The sequence below is a fragment of the Pteropus medius genome, unplaced genomic scaffold (genome assembly GCF_902729225.1).
Source record: "Pteropus medius unplaced genomic scaffold, Ma_sr-lr_union100, whole genome shotgun sequence".
NCBI lineage: Eukaryota > Metazoa > Chordata > Mammalia > Chiroptera > Pteropodidae > Pteropus > Pteropus medius.
Window position 1 is genome coordinate 21918009 of NW_024349801.1, and position 20050 is coordinate 21938058.

At 34.9% G+C, this 20050-nt stretch overlaps 2 protein-coding genes across 5 annotated transcripts in view; one reads left to right on the forward strand and one right to left on the reverse strand.

Moving 5' to 3' along the window:
• Positions 1-2409, reverse strand: part of DTWD1 (DTW motif tRNA-uridine aminocarboxypropyltransferase 1) — a 19625-nt gene extending 17216 nt beyond the window's left edge. For 2 of the 4 annotated variants that reach the window (XM_039889092.1, XM_039889089.1), the window contains exon 1: positions 2259-2409. The gene's annotated coding sequence lies outside the window, so the exon portion shown is untranslated. Of the gene's footprint in view, positions 1-1865; positions 1943-2209; positions 2235-2258 lie in introns of those variants that run through there. The other 2 variants (XM_039889090.1, XM_039889091.1) reach the window with 2 other exon arrangements.
• Positions 2410-2606: 197 nt separating this feature from the next.
• The window catches only part of FAM227B (family with sequence similarity 227 member B), a 150432-nt gene continuing 132988 nt past the window's right edge, over positions 2607-20050 (forward strand). The window contains exons 1-5 of the mRNA XM_039889088.1: positions 2607-2628; positions 5766-5834; positions 11656-11709; positions 15042-15273; positions 16692-16759. Coding sequence (XP_039745022.1) covers positions 11659-11709; positions 15042-15273; positions 16692-16759 — 351 coding nt within the window. The 5' untranslated portion in view covers positions 2607-2628; positions 5766-5834; positions 11656-11658. The remainder of the gene's footprint in view (positions 2629-5765; positions 5835-11655; positions 11710-15041; positions 15274-16691; positions 16760-20050) is intronic.

The window sequence follows — 20050 nt, forward strand, 5'->3', positions numbered from 1 at the left end:
TTTTTTTTTGTCTCAGATCCTTTTAAGATCACATGAATCTTGGACCTCATCCATAGAAAAGGCATATACAGACACAATAGTTTGATCACAATTTCAGGTGATGTACAGATCTCTAGAGTTCATCTACACATCCAGGTAAAGAAATCCTAAGATCGAAAAGTCATTCTAAAAACAACAGCAGCCTTAAAAGTCTGGGAGGAGTTCATATTAGTTTCCAGAAATCAGAGCTACAAATCCTGTTGGCCAATGAAGGGTCAACTGCCATAGACAATAGAGGTCTTGTCAAATGCACTTAGGAAGCTAATTAAGATTTACCTAAATTCTCTTGGTTTGGGTTTGTTCTGGTATTGCCTGAGGTCCTTACAGAGAAACATTTTTAGGCTGTAGTAATCTTGAGTTACCTCCATTACGGGGCTCATCCTCGAAAAAGAAAGTGGACTGGACTAAATTCAACCTGACTCCATTCCCTGGAAAACTACTGGTGAGTTTTTCAAGGGCTCTCAAATGCACTCCTCCTGAGATACTTCCAAAATATCCCCTCATACTTGGGCTTCCATCCATATAACAAAATGGATATTAGTAAAGCCTTATGTAAATATCATTCCTCTATAAAATCAAATAACATAAATGCCTGTGAGACAGTGAAAGGTAAATGTTTATGGCTCCCTCCCCTGCCTCGCCTACATACTCTCACTTATGACTGAGGTGGCTACACACAAGAGGCCAGCAGTAGTAAATCATGGGCAACTCCCTCCAAAGATCTCTGAAACTATGACTACAGCATCTGTCCTGACCTAGCCAATAGCCTGCTTCAAATGTGTATAAATTATTCGTTGCAAACTTGATGATTTAAAACCTTCAAAACATACTTGTTAACATCAAATATATGCAGGGAAATACAAGTGGAGTCACAGGAGTTATATAGAAAACATAAAAGCCTTTATCTCAAGGAACTAATGAATATTTTTATCTTGATGGTGCATCCATCATTCTGCAACTTAGGTTGAATGAAACTAATTACTCACCAAGTCGCAGTAATTCTGCCTTGCACATGATACTCTATTTTTAGTCTCAAAGTCAGGACTCTAGGTAGTCTATGGTAATCTCTTACATCTCTTTACCTTTGCTGACTTATTACTGGTTCCACATATTTAACATGGAAAAATGTACCTTTACTTGGAGTTCTACCTAGCAGACAGTGAATTCTGCAAGAGCAAAATTCTTTACTGATCTCATCTACCCCTGTGTCTTATGCAGCAGGAGGAAGTCAATAAATACTTTTTAACTAAAACAAAACCATTCTGAAAAAAGAAAACATGCAGTATGCATCTTGCTATTGAGGTAACTGAAAACTGTAAAAATATCTGTAAAAATGCAGCCTGGCAGACCTTTCTTTCAAAACAATACTAATAGGAAAGGCTCCTAGCTCAAGTTGACTCACCTCCCAAAGGAACATTATATAAAACTCTCCTATCTTGTATTGTGGTTTTATATAAAATCTACTTCAATTTTGTTTTCCTGTACTATTTTTAAGAACCTGGTCACATATATATATAGAGAGAGCTCCAATATCCATTTTTTAAAATCCAAGGTGTTTTTGGAACCCAAGGTCCTGTTTCATACAGGACCAATGGCCCCTCCCAGACCCCCCACCGTGTAGTAGGCAGTCTTGCCTTAGTTTTTCAGAGTACACTGGGGTTCAGACACAGGTAATCTTTAAATATCGTAGTTTTGAGTTATGCAGCGAATTTATCACCCAATTCCATGGAACTTGCACCTTAAAGTGTTAATGTATTTCCCCCAAAAAATTTAGACATAAGAAACAGCTTCCTTTATTATGTAACCATAATCAATATTTTAAATACCTCGCTACATGGCACACTGCGTCTGTGCTAAGCTTCTCCTTCCGTGATAACCAATACCCCGTAAGCCACTCCAAACACTAGAAAAGAAAAAATAGGTTTCCTAGGGGACTAACTTTGCCAGGACAGATTTCTCTTCCGACGGAAAGCACCGAAAATAATTGTTAGGGGAAAATTTTTTTGAGAAAAAATTCGGAAGCCTTTTCCCCAAGGGGCCTGCAAGATCCTAAAAATGCAAGCGCCCGAGAGGGACCAGGGCCCCGTTCACAGGCGACAACCCGCAAGACCTCCGTTAGGGCCCGGCCTAGGAGAGTCCACTCCCTGCAGTTGCACGAATCCAGACAGACCACTTAGTCTCCAGAGAGGCGCAGGAAAGGATCAGAGTGGGACTCAGACCTGCACAGCCCGCGGGTCCTCGCTCAGCTCCCGCGTCTTCGGCTCCGCCCGAGCCCGAAACGCGCGCCCGACCGTGGTCGCGCACGGACGCGACGGAGCGCTTTCCGGGCGACACCAGAGGGAGGAGCCCGGCCGTTGCCAGGACCGTTGCTAGGGCCGGGCGTGGCGCAGGTCCCGCGGCGAAGGTAACGTGCGGGGAGGACCGCCGGGAGGAGTTAAACGGGAAGTCCCGCCTCCGCCTCTCAAGCCACCCGCGGTGTCGCCCCTCGGAGAGACGAGACCTAGGAGCAGGACCGGGGTCCGCTACGCCGACCCTCACACCACGCCAGCCCTCCGCTGAGTTCCCTCCTGGAACTGGCCGTGACTACATGTATGGGATGCAGTTCTCGAAGTATACTCTCAAGGTGTAGTTGCAGGAGGTTGTGAATATGCTGATGTTACAGAACACTTTTTCATATTACCAATCCCAAAAGTATTTCAATCGTGAGAAGTTGGTTCTATTACTTTTTTAGGGCTATATCAAGATAAGTATTCCTTGCGGTGTATAGCTATTAGAAAAATTGTATCTTGATGATTTATTTTGATTAAAAACTACATATGCATGTAGATTTGGGATTACTTTGTGCATTTTTCCAGTTTGAAATTATATGTAATATGTGGCTAGATGATTAAACCATTTTCTTTGCCTCACTTCAAAGAAAATCCAAACTTAAGGAGTGAATGTTAACAATTGTGAGATTTAAAAACACAGTGGCCAGATATTGAGCTATGTATTTGAGTACTACAAATTTAGCAAGTGAGAGATAAAGGACAGAACCTTGCTAACCATACCGAGTTCAGCATGAGTAGTACAGAAAATACAGTATGACTAACATTGTAGGAATACTAAACGAATTCTGAGTGGTCAATGAAGGCTTATTGGTTGGACCTGAGTAAGGCCTTGAAGAATGATTATGGTTTAGAGTAGTGTTTTTCAAGGAGATCATGTAGGACACATTGGTGGAGTAAGGAAATCTATTAAGCCAAAACCACACTTAAAAAAAAAATGAAATAGTATAGTGTGGAAATATCGGTTCATGGCACTTGATAAAGTTAAGTATTGCTTTATGGAGTTTTAAATTACTGCAAAATATGGTAGCTTAAAATAACCATTTTATTACATTCATGAATTGTGCATTCAGTAGGGCACAGAGGGACAGTTTTTTGTTTGTTTGTTTTTTTAACTTAGCTGGGAAGACTATGAATGCTAGCAGAAGTTCTGTGCATGGCCTCCCCATGTGGCCTGGGCTTCCTCACAGTATGGCAGCAGGGTAATCAGATTTAGCTTAGGCCCAGTGCTCCAAAGTCAAATGTTGCAATGAATAAGGCAGAAACTAAATGTTCTTTTATGACTTAGCCTGAAAAAGTAACACAATGTCACTTCTCTCATATTCTTTTGGTTATAAATGAGTCACAAGGCCTGTCCAGATTTTAGGTGAAGGGACATTGATGCCAATTCTCAAAAGACTGTCAAAGAATTTGTGGCTATATTTTTTAAAACCAACACAGCAAATTAATTGCTGTCACAGAAACCCCAAAATTTTAGTGATTTAATACAATAAACTTTTATTTCTCACACACAAAAAAAATGCATTATGTATGTTACTAGTCAGATAAAATATTAGGCTTAAGGATGTGAGTTTTAATTTTAGTGGTTCTGCTGTCCCCTAAGATTTGGAGTCTACAGCTTATCTGACAAGAAAGCATGGTGAATCACACAAAACGTTTCAGAGGTCAGACCTAAAAATGACATATATCATTTTGCCCACATTTCATTGGCCAAAATTTAGTCCCAAGACCCCTCACTTTAACTGCAAGGAAGCCTGGGAAATGTAGAGAAACATACACATATTGGTGAGCACTAACAGCTTGCCACATTCTAGGTTTTTAAACAAAACCCTGTTTTCCCACTTCTTCTCCACTCTATTCTCAATTCTCTCAAAAGGAAAATTCAAGTTTTTAAAAATATTTTTTTCTGTTATTTACTCCATATTTTAAAACCTGGTTACATTGCAATTTCTTGATTTTTCAATCTCAGACATTATTCATTGACTTTCTCCTATGGAAGTCAATGATAAAACTCTTTTACACCACCCCTAAGCGTGTGAACATTCCTTCTCCACCTACCCCCACACACTCTTCTTATCCCCTCATCTCTCAATATAAAATTATTGCAGTTTTTGTTTAAACCAACATTTGTAAGTATCAGTCAACCCTGATCATGTTAACTTTTAATATAACCTTTTACTTTCCTTTGTCTCAATGATTGCTATATTTATATGTACCTATTTGCAATCTGCCCTCAGACACTCTGCCAAAGTGATAAAACATCATAATCAAACATATCAGTTTATCTAGAAAATTTTTTTTTTCCTTTCAGGTAGTACCTACGGCATTACAAACTCTAGTTCATTCAGTACTGGTTGCTTTTATCAATCCAATACTGATCTCCTGTGTTTGATCCCTTCTTACCTTTTTCTTTCTTTAATCCTTTGTTTTTATGAAACATATCCTCTAGTACCTTTCTGAGAAAAGGTAAATGGGAGTGTAGTAGATAGCATAATGACCACCCCCAAAGATGTCCATATCCCAATCTCTAGATCCTATGAATATGCTTTCTTATATAGCAAAAGAAAACTTGCATATGCGATTAAGTTAAGGATTTTGAGATGGGCAAATTACCCTGGATTATCTGGGTGAGATAATCATGAGTGCCTTTGTAAAGGGGAGGCACGAGGTCAGAGGGAAGAAAAGATGTTACACCGCTGGCTTTGAGGTTGGAGGGAGGAGCCAAGGAACGTAGGTGACTTCCAGAAGCTAGAAAAGGCAAGGAAACATTCTCCTCTAGAGTCCCCAGAAGGTACAGAGTCCTGTAGACCCACTTCATACTTCTGACTTCTAGAACTGCAAAATAATAAACCTGTGTAGTTTTAAGCAGCTAAGTTAGTGGTAATTTGTTAACACCAGCAATATGAAACTAATACAGGGAGAAATGGTGGTTTTCTTTTTTTCACTACCTTACAGAGCTGAAAAATGCCATACACTTAATTGATGGTCTCCCATATTTAAATTTCTAGGTCGAAATCATTTTTTTGAAATAATCTTCTAGATTCTTATCTTTTGTCCTCTGATTCTTTTCTTCAACTTTTTTATTCTAGTTTCCAGACGACTTCTTCAGCTTTCTCCAGCCCCCACAAACTTTTTGTTGAATATTTAATTTATGCCATTATATTTATACTTAAAAAAAATTCTCTATTACTTTATAACATGCTGTTTTGTTTTCAGGGATGCATTACCATATATCTTTCTAAGAATCTTAAAGATATTTTAAAAGTTTCCTTCTGTTTCCCATATCATCTGTATGCTGTCAGATTTCTATTTTGTTGTTGTTTTTATCTTTTTAAAAATTGTACAGTTATTCCTTAAATATCTAGTAATCCTTGAATTTTTATTCATATCGAAGAATAGGATTAAAATAGTGACAGAAAACTCACTGTGTCTGAACAAGGATTGTCAAGCAAACAGCTTCATAATAGGGTAAGATTTTACATTGTGAGATTCTCAAACATCTATAGAATAAAAGGCACTAATGACTATAAGAGCAGAAATCAACGAAATTGAATTTGCACTAGAGAAAAGCAAGAAGGCCAAAATGGTTTTTGAAAAAATTAATGAAATTGATAAACCCTTAGATGGACTGACCAAGAGAAAAGAGAAAACTCAGAGTACAAATATCAGGAATTGAAAAGGAAACATCTTAAAGATAGTAAAAACAATAAGAGGATATTAAAAATAAATATTTATGTCAAAGTATTTGACATTTTTTATTTTTCTTGAAAAACACAATTTACCAAAACTGATGTAAGAAGAAATAGATTATCTGAATGATCCTATTTTAATTCTGAGAAATTGCACACGTATTAGTCTGCTCTGGCTGCCATAATAGAATACCACAGTCTGGGTGGCTTAAACCAGCAGCCCTCAATCATTTTGACACCAGGAACTGATGCTCCAGTGAGAATCTAATGCCTGATGATCTGAGGTGGAGCTGAGACGGTGATGCTAGTGCTGGGGAGTGGCTGCAAATACAAATGAAGCTTTGTTCCCTGCCTGCTGCTCACCTCCTGCTGTGCAGCCCAGTTCCTAACAGGCCACAGACTGGTGTTAGTCTGTGGCCCAGGGGTTGGGGACCCCTGGCTTAAACAACAAAAATTTATTTTCTCATAATTGCGGAGGCCAGAAGTCCAAGATGCCATAAGGGATGGTTTCTGGTGAGAGCTCTTTTCCCGGCTTATAGATGGCTATTTTCTCACTATGTTCTCACATTGCCTTTGTGCGTGCCGGGAGAAGATAGACCTCTCCGGTGTCTCTTCCTCTTCTTATAATCCAACACTCCTATTGGATTAGGGTCCCACACTATGACATCATTTAACCTTAATTTCTTCTCCAAAGGCCCCATCTCTAAATACAGTAGGTCATTAGGGCTTCAACATAGAATTTGGGAGGGGGAGGAAGACAAGTCTATTAACAATATTCTTGATTTGAAACTCTCCATAATTTCAGATTTAGGTAGCATCATCCATGAGGTCTACCAAACATTTAAGGAAGAAATAGTATTGATCTTTTAGATTTCCAAATTCTTTCAGAGAGTAGGAAAACCAGAAACATTTCCCAACTCATTTTTTATTTTTTTTTGAGGCCAGAATAACCTTGATTCTAAATCTTGACAAGGACAGTATAATAAAATTCAGGCCAATATTTCTTATAAACAATTTGACATAGATCTAGCGTGGTAAATGTTCCATGTTCCATTACTTTAAAAGATTGTATATTCTGCAGTTGTGAGGTACAGTTCTATAAATGTCAATTTGATTAAGTTGCTTGATAATGTTGTTCAAATCTTTTATCTCTTTACTGATTTGTATGTGTATACTTGATTCATCAATTACTCAGAGTGTTAAGATCTCCAACTATAGTTATGATTTTGTCTGTATTGACCTTTAGTTTTATCAATTTCTGGTACATTTATTTTGAGGCTCTTTTATTAGATGCAAACACATTTAGCATTGGTATATTCTTTTAATGAATCGACCTTTTATCTATATGAAATAATTTTATTTGTCTGATAATACTCCTTGTCTTACAGTCTACTTTGTCTGATATTAATATAGACATACCAGTTTTCTTGTGATTTGTGTTTGCATGGTTCTAGAATTTCCATTAGTTTCAATAGAAATTCTGTTTCTCTTGAAATACTCCATTTCTTCATTCACTATAATCTAATGTATATTGTAAAATCTTTAATATATTTATAATAGTTGTTTTAAAGTCCTTGTCTGCTGATTACAATAACTGGATTCTCAGTGAATTGGTTTGTATGAACTGTGTTTTCTCTTAATTAGAGGTCCCATTTTCCTTTCTCTTTGTATGTCTTGTAATTTTTTTTTTATTGTGTATTAGACATTATGTGGGAAAAATTGTGGAGGTTGAAGTTTAATTTAGTTTTGTTTAGTTTTCAGAGAGCACAAGTCTTTTTCTGTCCTTGGCATTTAAAGTGAGAGGCTGATCTTTTGGAATCCTCCCAGGTTGTAGTTGAGCTTTAAGGTTAGCTGCAGCTTTCATTAGATCGAGTTCCCGTATGATTTGCCCATCCTCCAACCTCCCTCTTCATAGCCACTTCTTGTATCTTGTCAGTGTTGAGTTGAGACTAGTTTGGACGAAAGTTTTAGAGTAAACTCTGTCAGAGCCTTGGAACCCAAGTACTACAAGAATGTGTCGGCCTATATAAATTCTCTAACTTTCTAGCCTGCATCCAAGGCTGCTTTTTTGACAAAATTCAGAAGTAAGGTGTCAGGGATGGGAAAGAATTGTTTGGCTGAATCATTGGTTTTTGCATTTGGGTGTCTTTCAGACTCCAGTTTGTTTCCCCAGCTTACACAGACAACCTTAAGGCCCAGCTGATTCCTATTCCCTGCAAAGTTACTGCACCTTGGCAGGCCAACTCAATCCTCAACAAATGTGTAGATCTCACTACCAGATAAGGAAGTTGCTGCAGCTTTATGCTCACTTATAAAGGGCATGTTTCTCTCTGGATTTCAGGATATTAAGGTATTCAGGTAGGGCAACTTCATGGGCTTGCAACCTGTGCAGTTGCACAGAGCCTCATGATTAGAGGGCCCTATACCTGATTTAATAATCTGATGTTACCATCTTAAAATTCTTAATAATTTTAAACAAGGCATTCTGTATTGTACTAATTATGTTTCTGGTCCTGCTTACTGGCGTCTGCCACTCTTCAGTAACCCAGTAGGAAGGTAAGGTTATTATTTGGTTCAGATTTTTCTTGTTACCATGGAAGCATAGATGTTTTGCATCCTTCTACAATCTACCAAGAGCCTCACCTCCTTTTACTAGAGAACTTTGGAATTGTATGTTGAAATTGCCTGGAACTTTCCTGTACAAGTTTCACTTTCTTAATTTTCTAATTTGGTTTCATTGAAATGTGGATATTGTTTTTAGTACTTTGTACTGGAAGTGCTTTGCACTAGACAGCCATTAGTAGAAAAAAGTTGTTTATGGTGTAAAATTGTTTTAATTAGGTTTCTTTATATTCCATGCATTTCATGGAATATAATAACTTCTTTCTAGCTAAACACCTATACTCACTATCCCTGAAGAGATTATATCATGAAGATTTTTTATCTCTAAGCATTCTATATATACTGTCTCTCTTTTTTCTTACACTTCTCAATCTCAGTAGGCCTAGAGTCCCATGTTTTCCACAGTTTTCTTGACAACACAATGCATCTTTGCATCTGAACACGTTTTTATGCTTTTTTTTATTGTTTTATCTGCTGCCTATTTATTTAAATTCATTATGTATTTTAAATAATATTAAGAGAATGAAATATTCCCTTCAACTTCAAACGTTTAGTTATTTTTACGGAACATGGCCTTGTGATTTGTAATCTCGATCATTTTATCCATTAATATGAAATATGTTTAGTAAATTAAAATGTAATGCAATCTTTTCAGACATATCATCAGACCACTAGGGTATTATAATAAGATATTCTAGATTCTTCTTGTTTTTTTTTCTTCTTCTCCTTGGTTTTTCATTTTCTAGAATTTTTTTTTCTTATTTAAAAATTTTAAAAGACCTACACATTTCTCTGACACTCATCTCCCCATTTATGCATTAATTAATGCACACTGAAAGAACTTATTATGCATCAATCATAGATCAGCCTCTGTATGAAGTTTTGAAAATTCAGCAGTGATAACACCATAGTTTCTATCCTAATAGAGATACAAATCTGCTTTCTGTTACCATAGAGACTCTTTTGGGGAGACAAGGAAGGCTTCCTAGAAAAAAATGACTTTTAATTTGATATTTGAAATGAGTTGCAAAAAATGAAATTGGATCACTTCTTACACCATATACAAGAATTAACTCAAAACAGATTAAAGACTTAAATATGAGATCCAAAACCATAAAACTCCCAGAAGATAACATAGGCAGTAAACTCTCTGACAGTGCTCTTAGTAATATCTTTTATGATGTATCTTCTCAGGCAAGGAAAAAAAAAAGAAAAAATAAACAAATAGAACTACATCAAAGTAAAAGGGTTTTTGCACAGCTAAGGAAACCATCAGCAAAACGAAAAGACAACCTACTGAAGGGGAGAAGATATTTGCTAATGATACATTTGAAAAGGAGTTATATCCAAAATTCATACAACACCAAAAAACAAACAATACAATTAAAAAAAAATGGTCACAGGACCTGAACAAGGATTTCTCTAAAGAAGACATACAGATTGCCAAAGATATATGAAAAGATGCTCAACATCACTAATCATCAGGGAAATGCAAATTAAAACCACAATGAGCTATCTCACACCTGTCAGGATGGCTATCATTAATAAATCAACAAACAAGTGTTGAAGAAGATGTGGAGAAAAGAGAACCCTCATGCCCTATTGGTGGGATTGCAAATTGGTGCAGCCACTATGAAAAACAGTTTAGAGCATCCTCAAAAAAAATAAAAATAGAACTACCTTATGACCCAGCAATTCCACTTTTGGGTATTTATCTGAAAAAAAAAACCCCACAAAACACTAATTTGAAAAGGTATATGCATCCCTATATTCAATGAAGCATTATTTACAATAGTCAAGATATGGAAGCAACCTAAAAGTCCATCGATGGATGATTGGATAAAGAAGATGTGGTACTTATATACAATGGAATATTACTCGGCCGTAAAAAGAATGAAATCTTGCCATTTATGATAACACAAATGGACCTATAGAGTATTATGCCAAGTAAAATAAGTCAGACAAAGAAAGACCATATGATTTTACTTAGATGTGGAATCTAAAGAATAAAATAAATGAACGAACAAAACAGAAACAGATTTAGACACAGAGAACAAACTGGTGATTGCCAGATGGGAAGGGGTTTAGGGCACTGGGTGAAAAAAGTGAAGTGATTAAGAAGTACAAATTGTTAGTTACAAAATAGTCACGGGGATATGATGTACAGCATAAAGAATATAGTCAATAATATTGTAGTGACTACGTATGGTGCCAGGTGGGTACTAGACTAATTGGGGATCGCTTTGTAAATTATATAAATGTATAACCACTTTGCTGTACAGCTGAAACTAATATAAAATAATATTTAATGTCAACTCTAGTTTAAAAATAAAAGTTAAAAAAAAGAAATGAGTTAAATAGGCCAAGAAAGGTTTGGAGGGGAGACAGTTTGAGACAGAGACTTTTAAACAGAAAGAATAATGCATACATAGTCTCTTAAGCAAAGGAGCAAGATGTGGTCTCGATTAAAATCAATTTGTCTAATGAACGAATATACATTTTTAACTTACAAAAAAACTACTAACAAAATAGGATTATTACTTATTACACTGAAACATCTAAATAAGGTATTTTCACCATGTCACTAATGCGACTTTTTAAAATACTTTTTTAGCAAGAGGAGCATGTTATTATATTTTTGGCTCTGGATTTATTGTAGACATCATCCAAAATAGCCCAAAATATCTTGTGACTCTGGTAGGAATTCAAAATGACATTCAGAAGGATTCATGTGGAGCTTTTCTCTAGCATTGGTGTATTAGAGGGAAGTCACAGAATTTGGTTTGGAGGCTCAGAATTTAAATGGTAATCTGTGATACTTTTCGAAGTGCAGAGATTTTAAAAAGTAAATATTTTACAATATCTTATGGCTCTGAAAATTATAACTTAAGTTCAGTATATTGTCTATTTAAGTTATGTAAAAGCATCATAAACGATCTGAATTTATGTTAATGAGCAATATTGATTTTATTCATTAGAAAATGCAAAAACCTCCAAAGAACATTGAAGAATTTTTAAAGTTTCAAAACTGGGTGAGTAGAGCATCCTATTTTATGTGCCAATACATCTTTTAAAATATCAAATTATAGAGATGGAGAAGGCTTAAGTAAAGACTTTAAGAACAGAAATTCAAGAAATATACTTCAACGTGCGAAATGTTTATAAATATCTCCTTTCAGTAGGCTCTCTGTTGTAGACATTCCCTTTTGTCAATATTCTATTCTCTTTTTCATTTAAAAAAATTCTAGCCCTATGTCCTATTGGAAGAATTATATAGACATTTCTATATAGTTTTGCTAATATAAGATTTTTGTCATATATTTACAACTTAAAGAGTATCTGACAATTATGTCTACTTACCTCATTTATCCATTCACCACAGCTTAGACTTACAGGTAATTTGCTGAGGTGTTACATCAATATTCTTTGATGTTGAATTAGAGTAAAATATTCAAAACATGTTTTTATTTTGAAAGCTCCAGTTTCCATTAAGTGTAAATACTGATTTCTTCTGGAGTTATTGGGCTTGCTACAGATTTTCCTTGGGTTTATACACTTATCAGTCTGAAGGTCAGGTTTGTTTTGCATTGAGAAGATTAAGGGCTAGGATAAAGATGTTAGTATGGAAAAAAAGAGAGAACAGGAGTCTTTTTTAAATGAGGTGTGTACATATTTTGAGTAGATTGAACTTTAATTTGCACTTACTTATGCTTAAATATAAGCAGAATTTTCTGAGACTAAACTGTTGACAATGGAGTTTCAAAAATACCTATTTTTAAACATCTATTTTCTGTTCTTATATTTGTTTAAATAAGTTTTTTTTAGATGTTTTGGAAAAGGATTGAGTTCCCTTTAGGAGTAAATAGGAAATGAAAACATTCCTAGTTTACAAAAGTTTATTTCAATCACTGTGGCAGAGCCAAATGTTTTGAACTACTTTTAGGACAAGCTTTTTGCAACTATTTTGATTGAAATAATGATGGAAATGTGCTGTAGCCTAATATCAATGTTTGGGGTCTTTTTTAATCTCAAGAGAAAGTGATTTTAGTTAAAATTAAGCCAGATTCAGCAAATAATTATGGAGACATTTGGACTATACCATCATACATATTTGAGGACTTATATTTTCAGATTAAATTTCTAATTATTTGTAGTGGAAAATGCGTAGTCACACTGTTCAAATTAAGAGTAAAACTAATCAAATCAAGATCACCGGATTATGCCAGCCCTTTACCAAAGATAGAATAAAATCAAAATTAAAGCACCATCCTTGTATGTAAAAGACAGCATTTATATTAATATAATAGCCTTTAATTTTTATCAGATAGCATTTGGTAAAATCCAGTTGTACCATTTTGTCGTTTGTGGGTTTATCTGTAACTTTTTTCTTATTGTTTAGATTTCCCAACCAAATACTTGTATTCTGTAGTGTTTTGATTTTTTTTTAAGGTTTGACTATGTCTCTACATTGCCAAACTATTGAATATTTGAAAACACCCAAGAATAAAATGACTGAATATTTAACCTTTTGTTTGCTGTATAAAACTTCTGTCCCCAACCCCTGGGCCTCAGACGGGTACTGGTCTGTGCCCTGTTAGGAATCGGGCTGCACAGCAGGAGTTGAGCTGCAGGCAAGGGAGTGAAGCTTCATCTGTATTTTCAGCCGCTCCCCAGTGCTAGCATCACCACCTCAGCTCCACTTCAGATCATCAGGCATTAGATTCTCATAGGAGATCCAGTCCCTGGTGCCAAAAAGGTTGGGGATCACTGTTATAGACAGTAGTAGAAAATAACTTCCTCAAATTCATTTAACAAATATTTTGAACACCTACTGTGTGTCAGCAACATAGACATTTCAAATGTCAGTGAATAAAAACAGGCAAAGATTCCTGCCTTCAGGAGCTGTCATTCTTTTTTTAAATGAGGCATATTATAAACAAACAAGTGAATAAAACAAAAGAGAAATAAAAATATTCTAAACTGCTTATGGCTTCCTGGAAAGCCTATCTGTTTAATTTTCTTTTCTCCTAAAATATAAAAGCAAAGGTATGTGCTGCATACTTGTGTAGTGGTTAAGAACAGAGGCTCTTGTGTCAGATTGCCAGATTGCCTATGTTCAAATCCCAGCTCTGCTACTAGTTAGCATTAGAACAGTACCTGGAACCTACATGTTAGCTATTAGTTTCTCATATCTTGTGCTTCATTGAAAGCCCTCTCAATTTGACCAATTCTTACCATTTCTCTTTTTTTTGTAATTTTAACATTTTATACATTTTACTCCTATCTTCCTTCTTCCTATCTCTTGTTATAGTTCTGTGTACCTTCTTACCTTCAATCATTTCTCATTTCTCCATTGATCAATTCCCACATTCTCTTCTTGTTTCCCCCTTTCTTCATTTTATCATCATTCTGTTTCGATTATTGTTTTTATAAAAATACTTTTATGTTTTACTTTTATAATATTCTTTTGTCCCACTAGTGTTGTATCGTTATCAATTCTCTTACTCATTCTATTTATTCGTTAATTTAATGATTTTTATTCACTACATACTCTTTGCCAGGTAACGTTCTGGACACTTAAGATAGAGCAATGAACAAAACAGTCAGAATTTAACTCAGGGTAAGGAGGATTTCCATGTAGAATAGGTAGGCTGGCAAGGGGTGTCAGAGCCTAAGCAGGATGAGAAGGGCATCCAATAGAGAAGAAGCTGTCAGTTGATAGGAGAGATTAGGTAGTAATCACCTGAAAACATTGATAAAATAAATACATATATTAAAGATAATGGCAGCTAGGTTTTCACCATTGGAGATGGTAGTTATAATATGGAAAGAGAGAAAACTGGAATGTTTGGAATTGGAATTAGAGATATTAGTGTGAACTCACAGTTTTAAATATATAGAGGCCAAGAAAAGACGAGTGAACCAAAAACATATGAAGCCTAAATGTTGTGTGTTTTATTGAACCAGATCCTATAAAGGGCATTGGTTCAGGTGATGAAACTTGAATAGAATCTGAGGATTACCAAGTAACAATGTATCAATGCCAATATACTGATTTTGATGGTTATAATTTGGTTGTGTGGGAGAATATTTTTTGTTTTTAGGAAATACACACTAAAATAAGTAGTCAAAAATGATTGGGCATCAGTAAAGTAAGCAGAATATTTTCAAATGATTCAGGAAAAAAGGTTTTTGTAAAGCGTTAGAAACTTCTCAAGTTTGTGATCACTTAAAATTAAAAAAGTACATTTAATAAAAAATGATGCTGTGTAATAAAATCTCCATTTTGGCTCATTGACTTTGAACTCTATTATTTCAAGTCAATAAAAATGATTTGGGTTATATTCTTTCACATTTTTTGTAGGATTATTGGCCAAGGGAAGTTTACTTGGTAGATGATAGTAAATGGGTATACGATCTGAAGAAAATAAAAGAAGATAGTTCATTTACTTCAATATATACACATCTGTGGGAAAATGTTCCTCGAATGTATGATACAGTGGGGAGCATGGAGTCAAGATTAGAGGAATGTTCAGTTCTTTTGCAAAACCATGCCACTAAAATATTTGAATGGGACAGCATAATTTCTAAGACAGGTAAACTTTATTTTTATATGAGTAATTTTTATATGAGTAAAGTAAAACTATTTTTATACAGTTTTGTGTGTTAGTGTGTGTGTGTGTTTGTCTCTGTCTCTCTGTGTGTATTCTCAAAAAGAAGGAAATCCTATGGTGTAAAATATCTAAAAACATAAAGATAAATTTATTTTATTTTAAAACTTCTTTGTTTTAAAATGGCCCAATGCAGATTTTTAGTTGAACATGAACATGTGGATTCAAAGAAAGTGTTGCAAAGACAGGGCCTTAAATAGTTGTAAATTTTGCGAGGCCGAAGTGGAGATAGCTAAATATCAGGGAAACAGGATTGAATCAACTGATCCTGTTGCCAGAGACAAGCAAGCTAGCAAGTGTCAGGATATTAACAGAAATACCTAAAACCCACAGTAAAAGGGATGAGAGTTGATCTACATGAGCTAGGTTAGCTTGTAGGAACTTTTTAGTGTTTAGTACTGAATAGCTGCAGACTGAATGAAAAACATATCTGCTAGTAATTATAATTTTTACTCATTTTTAGTATTTGTATAACTTTTTTCTTGTCTAATTGTTTTTATTAACACTCAGACTAGTTTTTACATACTAATGGTGAATTTTGTCTTATTCTTGATTGAATGGGCAAACTTGTCATAGATAAGCCTTAAAAACACTGATATTGGTTATATTTATAAAGTATTCTCTACTTATTAAATAAATTTAATTAGTGATATTATTTAGATATTTAATATTATTTTAATGGGCCTTGATTTTTCAAATTGAGAATATGTTTAAATACACTACTATAAAATTTACTACTGTTTTATTTTAAATTTTCTTATTGAATCATAAATTATTTTTTAACATAAAATATTTTTGAAATATATATATGGAGAGAGAGAGAGGGCACATGTGCACAATTTAAAAAATAATTATATGTATATTCATTGTTCTCAATATGTAAATATCAGAGCTTGGACTCAAGTCTAGGTTATTTGACTTCAGAGCCCCTCATAGTTTTTCACTGGGCCATGACCCAAAGTACTGTGCTTTACTGAATTTAAGGTAACCATGAAACCACCAATGCAAGGGGCTGAGCTATTTGAAAAACATGAGCTCGTTCAGTAGGAAGGGACTGAGGTAAAATTTTAAATATAGGAGAAAGAAGAACTGAAGACATATTAGTTGGAACATGACATCTCTAAAAAGCAAAAGAAAACAAGATATAATAGTTATTTACTCATTCGACTAAGAGTGTGATAGCATTATGCTTATCAAAATAGCTAGTTGATCCCATTGAATAGTTTCGTATGTAACTTATTTAAAATATTTACATTTTTTCACTTTTTAAGGAGAGATATATGTGTATGCACATGCACACACACACACACATATATATGTTGTGAATTCTCATTCTTTTAAAGGTTCTCAAAGGAAATTGGAAAGTTACAAGGCATTCATAAGGAAATACCATAAGAAAAAGAAGATAATGGTATGGTATTTGTTTTCATATTTCTTGAAAAATTATATTTCCACAGAAAATATAATCACTATAATTCCATAGATAAGCTAATTCCATAGATAAGTTTTTGAAATTCTTTTTTAGTCTTTTATCATCTATCTATCTCTGGGTTTTATTTTTTTTTAATTTTTATTTTTTTTCAGGGTCTTTCTTTTTCTTTTATTAAATTTATTAGAGTGACATTGGTTAATAAAATTATTTAGGTTTCAAGTATACAATTCAATAATATAACATCTGTATATTGCATTGTGTGTTCATCACCCACATCAAATCTCCATTTGTCACCATATATTTGACCCCCTTTACCGTTGTTTACCTCTCCCTCCCCTTTTCCCTTGGTAGCCATTAAAATGTTGTCTGCATCTATGAGTTTTTGTTTGTTTTTCTTGTTCGTTTGTTGCTTTCAGTTTTATATCCAACATATGAATGAAATCATATGGTTCCCAACTTTTTCTGTCTGACTTATTTTGCCTAGCATGATTATCTCAAGATCCATCAATGTTGTAGCAAATGGCAACATTTCATCTCTTCTTATGGCTGAGTAATAGTCCATAGTATATACATTCCACATTTTCCCTATCCAGTCATCTACTGAAGGACATTTTAGTTGTTTCCATGTCTTGGCCACTGTGAATAATGCTGCATATATGAACATTGAGGTGCATATATATCTTTACAAATAAATGTTTTCAAATTTTGGAGGTAGATACCCAAAAGAGGGATTACTGGGTTTTATGGTAATTCTATTCTTAATATTTTGAGTAATTTCCATACTCATTTCCATAGTGGCTTTGCCAATTTACCTTTCCACCAGCAGTGCATGAGGGTTCCTTCTTTTTCCCCACATCATCTCCAACATTTGTTATTACTTGTCTTGTTGATAATAGCCATTCATACAGGTGTGAGGAAGTATCTCATTGTGTGTGTGTGTGTTTTTTTAACAATAAGGCATATATATATATTTACACTGTGTGTTCACCTCCTATAGTTAGAATTCTTTCTGTCACCACATATTTGACCCCCTTTACACCATCTACCTCCCCCCTCCTTGCCCACCCCCTACTCACCGGTAACCTCTAGTCTATAGTCCATGTCCATGAGTCTCTGTTTATTTGTCCTGCTCATTTGTTGCTTTTAGGTTTATATCCCCTATAGAAGTGATATCATGTGATTTTCAACTTTTTCTGTCTGGCTTATTTTGCTTAGCATGATTATCTCAAGGTCCATCCATGTTGTTGCAAATGTCAGTGTTTCATCTCTTCTTATGGCTGAGTAATATTCCATTGTATATATGTACCACAGCTTCTTTAGCCAATCATCTGTTATAGGACACTTTGGTTCCTTCTATGTCCTGGCTGACCACTGTGAATAATGCTCCTATGAACATCGGTGTGCAAATATCTTTACGGATGTGAGTTTTCAAGTCTTTGCAGTAAATACCCAGTAGAGGGATTGCTGAATCATATGGTAGATTAATTCTTAGTGTTTTGAGGAACCTCCATACTGTTTTCCATAGTGGCTGTACCAATTTGCAGTCCCACCAACAGTGTATGAGGGTTCCTTTTTCTCCGCATCCTCTCCAGCATTTGTTATTACTTGTCCTGTTGATGATAGCTATTCTAACAGGTGTGAGATGGTATCTCATTGTGGTTTTGATTTGCATTTCCCTAATAGCTAGTGATGTTGAGCATCTTTTTAAATATTTCTTGGCCATTTGTATATCCTCAAGGGAGAAGTGTCTGTTCAGGTCCTCTGCCCATTTTTTGATCGGATCATTTTTTGTTGTTGTTGTTATTGAATTGTATGAGTTCTTTGTATATTTTGGATATTAGGAACTTATTGGAGGCATTGCTTGCAAATATATTTTCCCATTCGGATGGTTGTCTCTTTACTTTGTTGACGATTTCTTTTGCTGAGCAGAAGCTTTTCATTTTGATGTAGTCCCATTCATTTATTTCAGTTTTTATCTCTCTTGCTTTTGAGGTTAAATTCATAAAATCCTCTTTAAGACAAGGTCCCTGAGGTTAGTTCCTATGTTTTCTTCTATGTATTTTATTGTTTCATGTCTTATATTCAAGTCCTTAATCCATTTTGAGTTAATTTTGGTGTGTAGTAATAGACAACAGTCTAGTTTCATTCTTTTGCAAGTGGCTTTCCAGTTTTCCCAGCACTATTTATTGAAGAGGCTTTCCTTTCTCCACTGTATGTTTTTGGCTTTTTCCCCCCCCATATAAATATTGGTTTACTTCTGGACTCTCAATTCTGTTCCACTGGTCTGTGTGTCTGTTCTCTGCCAATACCATGCCGTTTGATTACTGTTGCTTTGTAGTATAATTTGAAGTCGGGCAGAGTGATGCCTCCAGCCTCATTCTTTTTTCTCAGGATGGCTTTGGCAGTTTGAGGTCTTTTGTGCTTCCATGCAAATCTAATGATTTCTTTTTTCTATTGTTTTTGTTTGTTTGTTTTGCTTTCAATTTCATTTATTTCTGCTCTAATTTTGAATATTTCTTTCCCTCTGCTGACTTTAGGTTTCATTTGTTCTTCTTTTTCTAGTTTTTTTAAGATGAAGCGTTAGGTTGTTTATTTGGGCTCATTCTTATTTTTTGGAGATAGGTCTGTAATGATATGAACTTTCTTCTTATGACTGCTTTTGCTGTGTCCCAAAAGTTTTGATATGTTGTACTATCATTATCATTCATTCCTATGTATCTCTTGATCTCTCTTTTTATTTCTTCCCTGACCCAGTTATTCTTCAGTTATGGTTCCTCCTGATTTCCTTTTGCAGTTGATCTCTAGTTTGAAAGCATTATGATCAGAGCATATGGTTGGTATGATTTCAACCCTCTTATATCTGTTGAGGCTATTTCTGTGTCCCAGTATGTGGTTGATTCTTGAGAATGTTCCATGTGCACTAGAGAAGAATGTAGAAGCAGCTGTTTTGGGATGAAAGGCTCCGTAAATGTCAATTATGTCCAGTTGGTCTAATGTGTCATTTAAGGATGTTATTTCCTTATTGATTTTCTGTTTGGATGAAATGTCCATATCCGACAGTGGGGTATTTAGGTCCCCTACTATGATATTGTTTTGGTCTGTTTCTCCCTTTAGTTCTGTTAGTAATTACTTTATATTTTGGGGGGCTCCCTGATTGGGAGCATAAATATTAATAAGTGTTATGTCTTCTTGGTGCATGATTCCCTTTATCATTATGAATCGCCCTTCAATATCTTGCTTTACCTTTTTTATTTCGAAGTCTATTTCGTC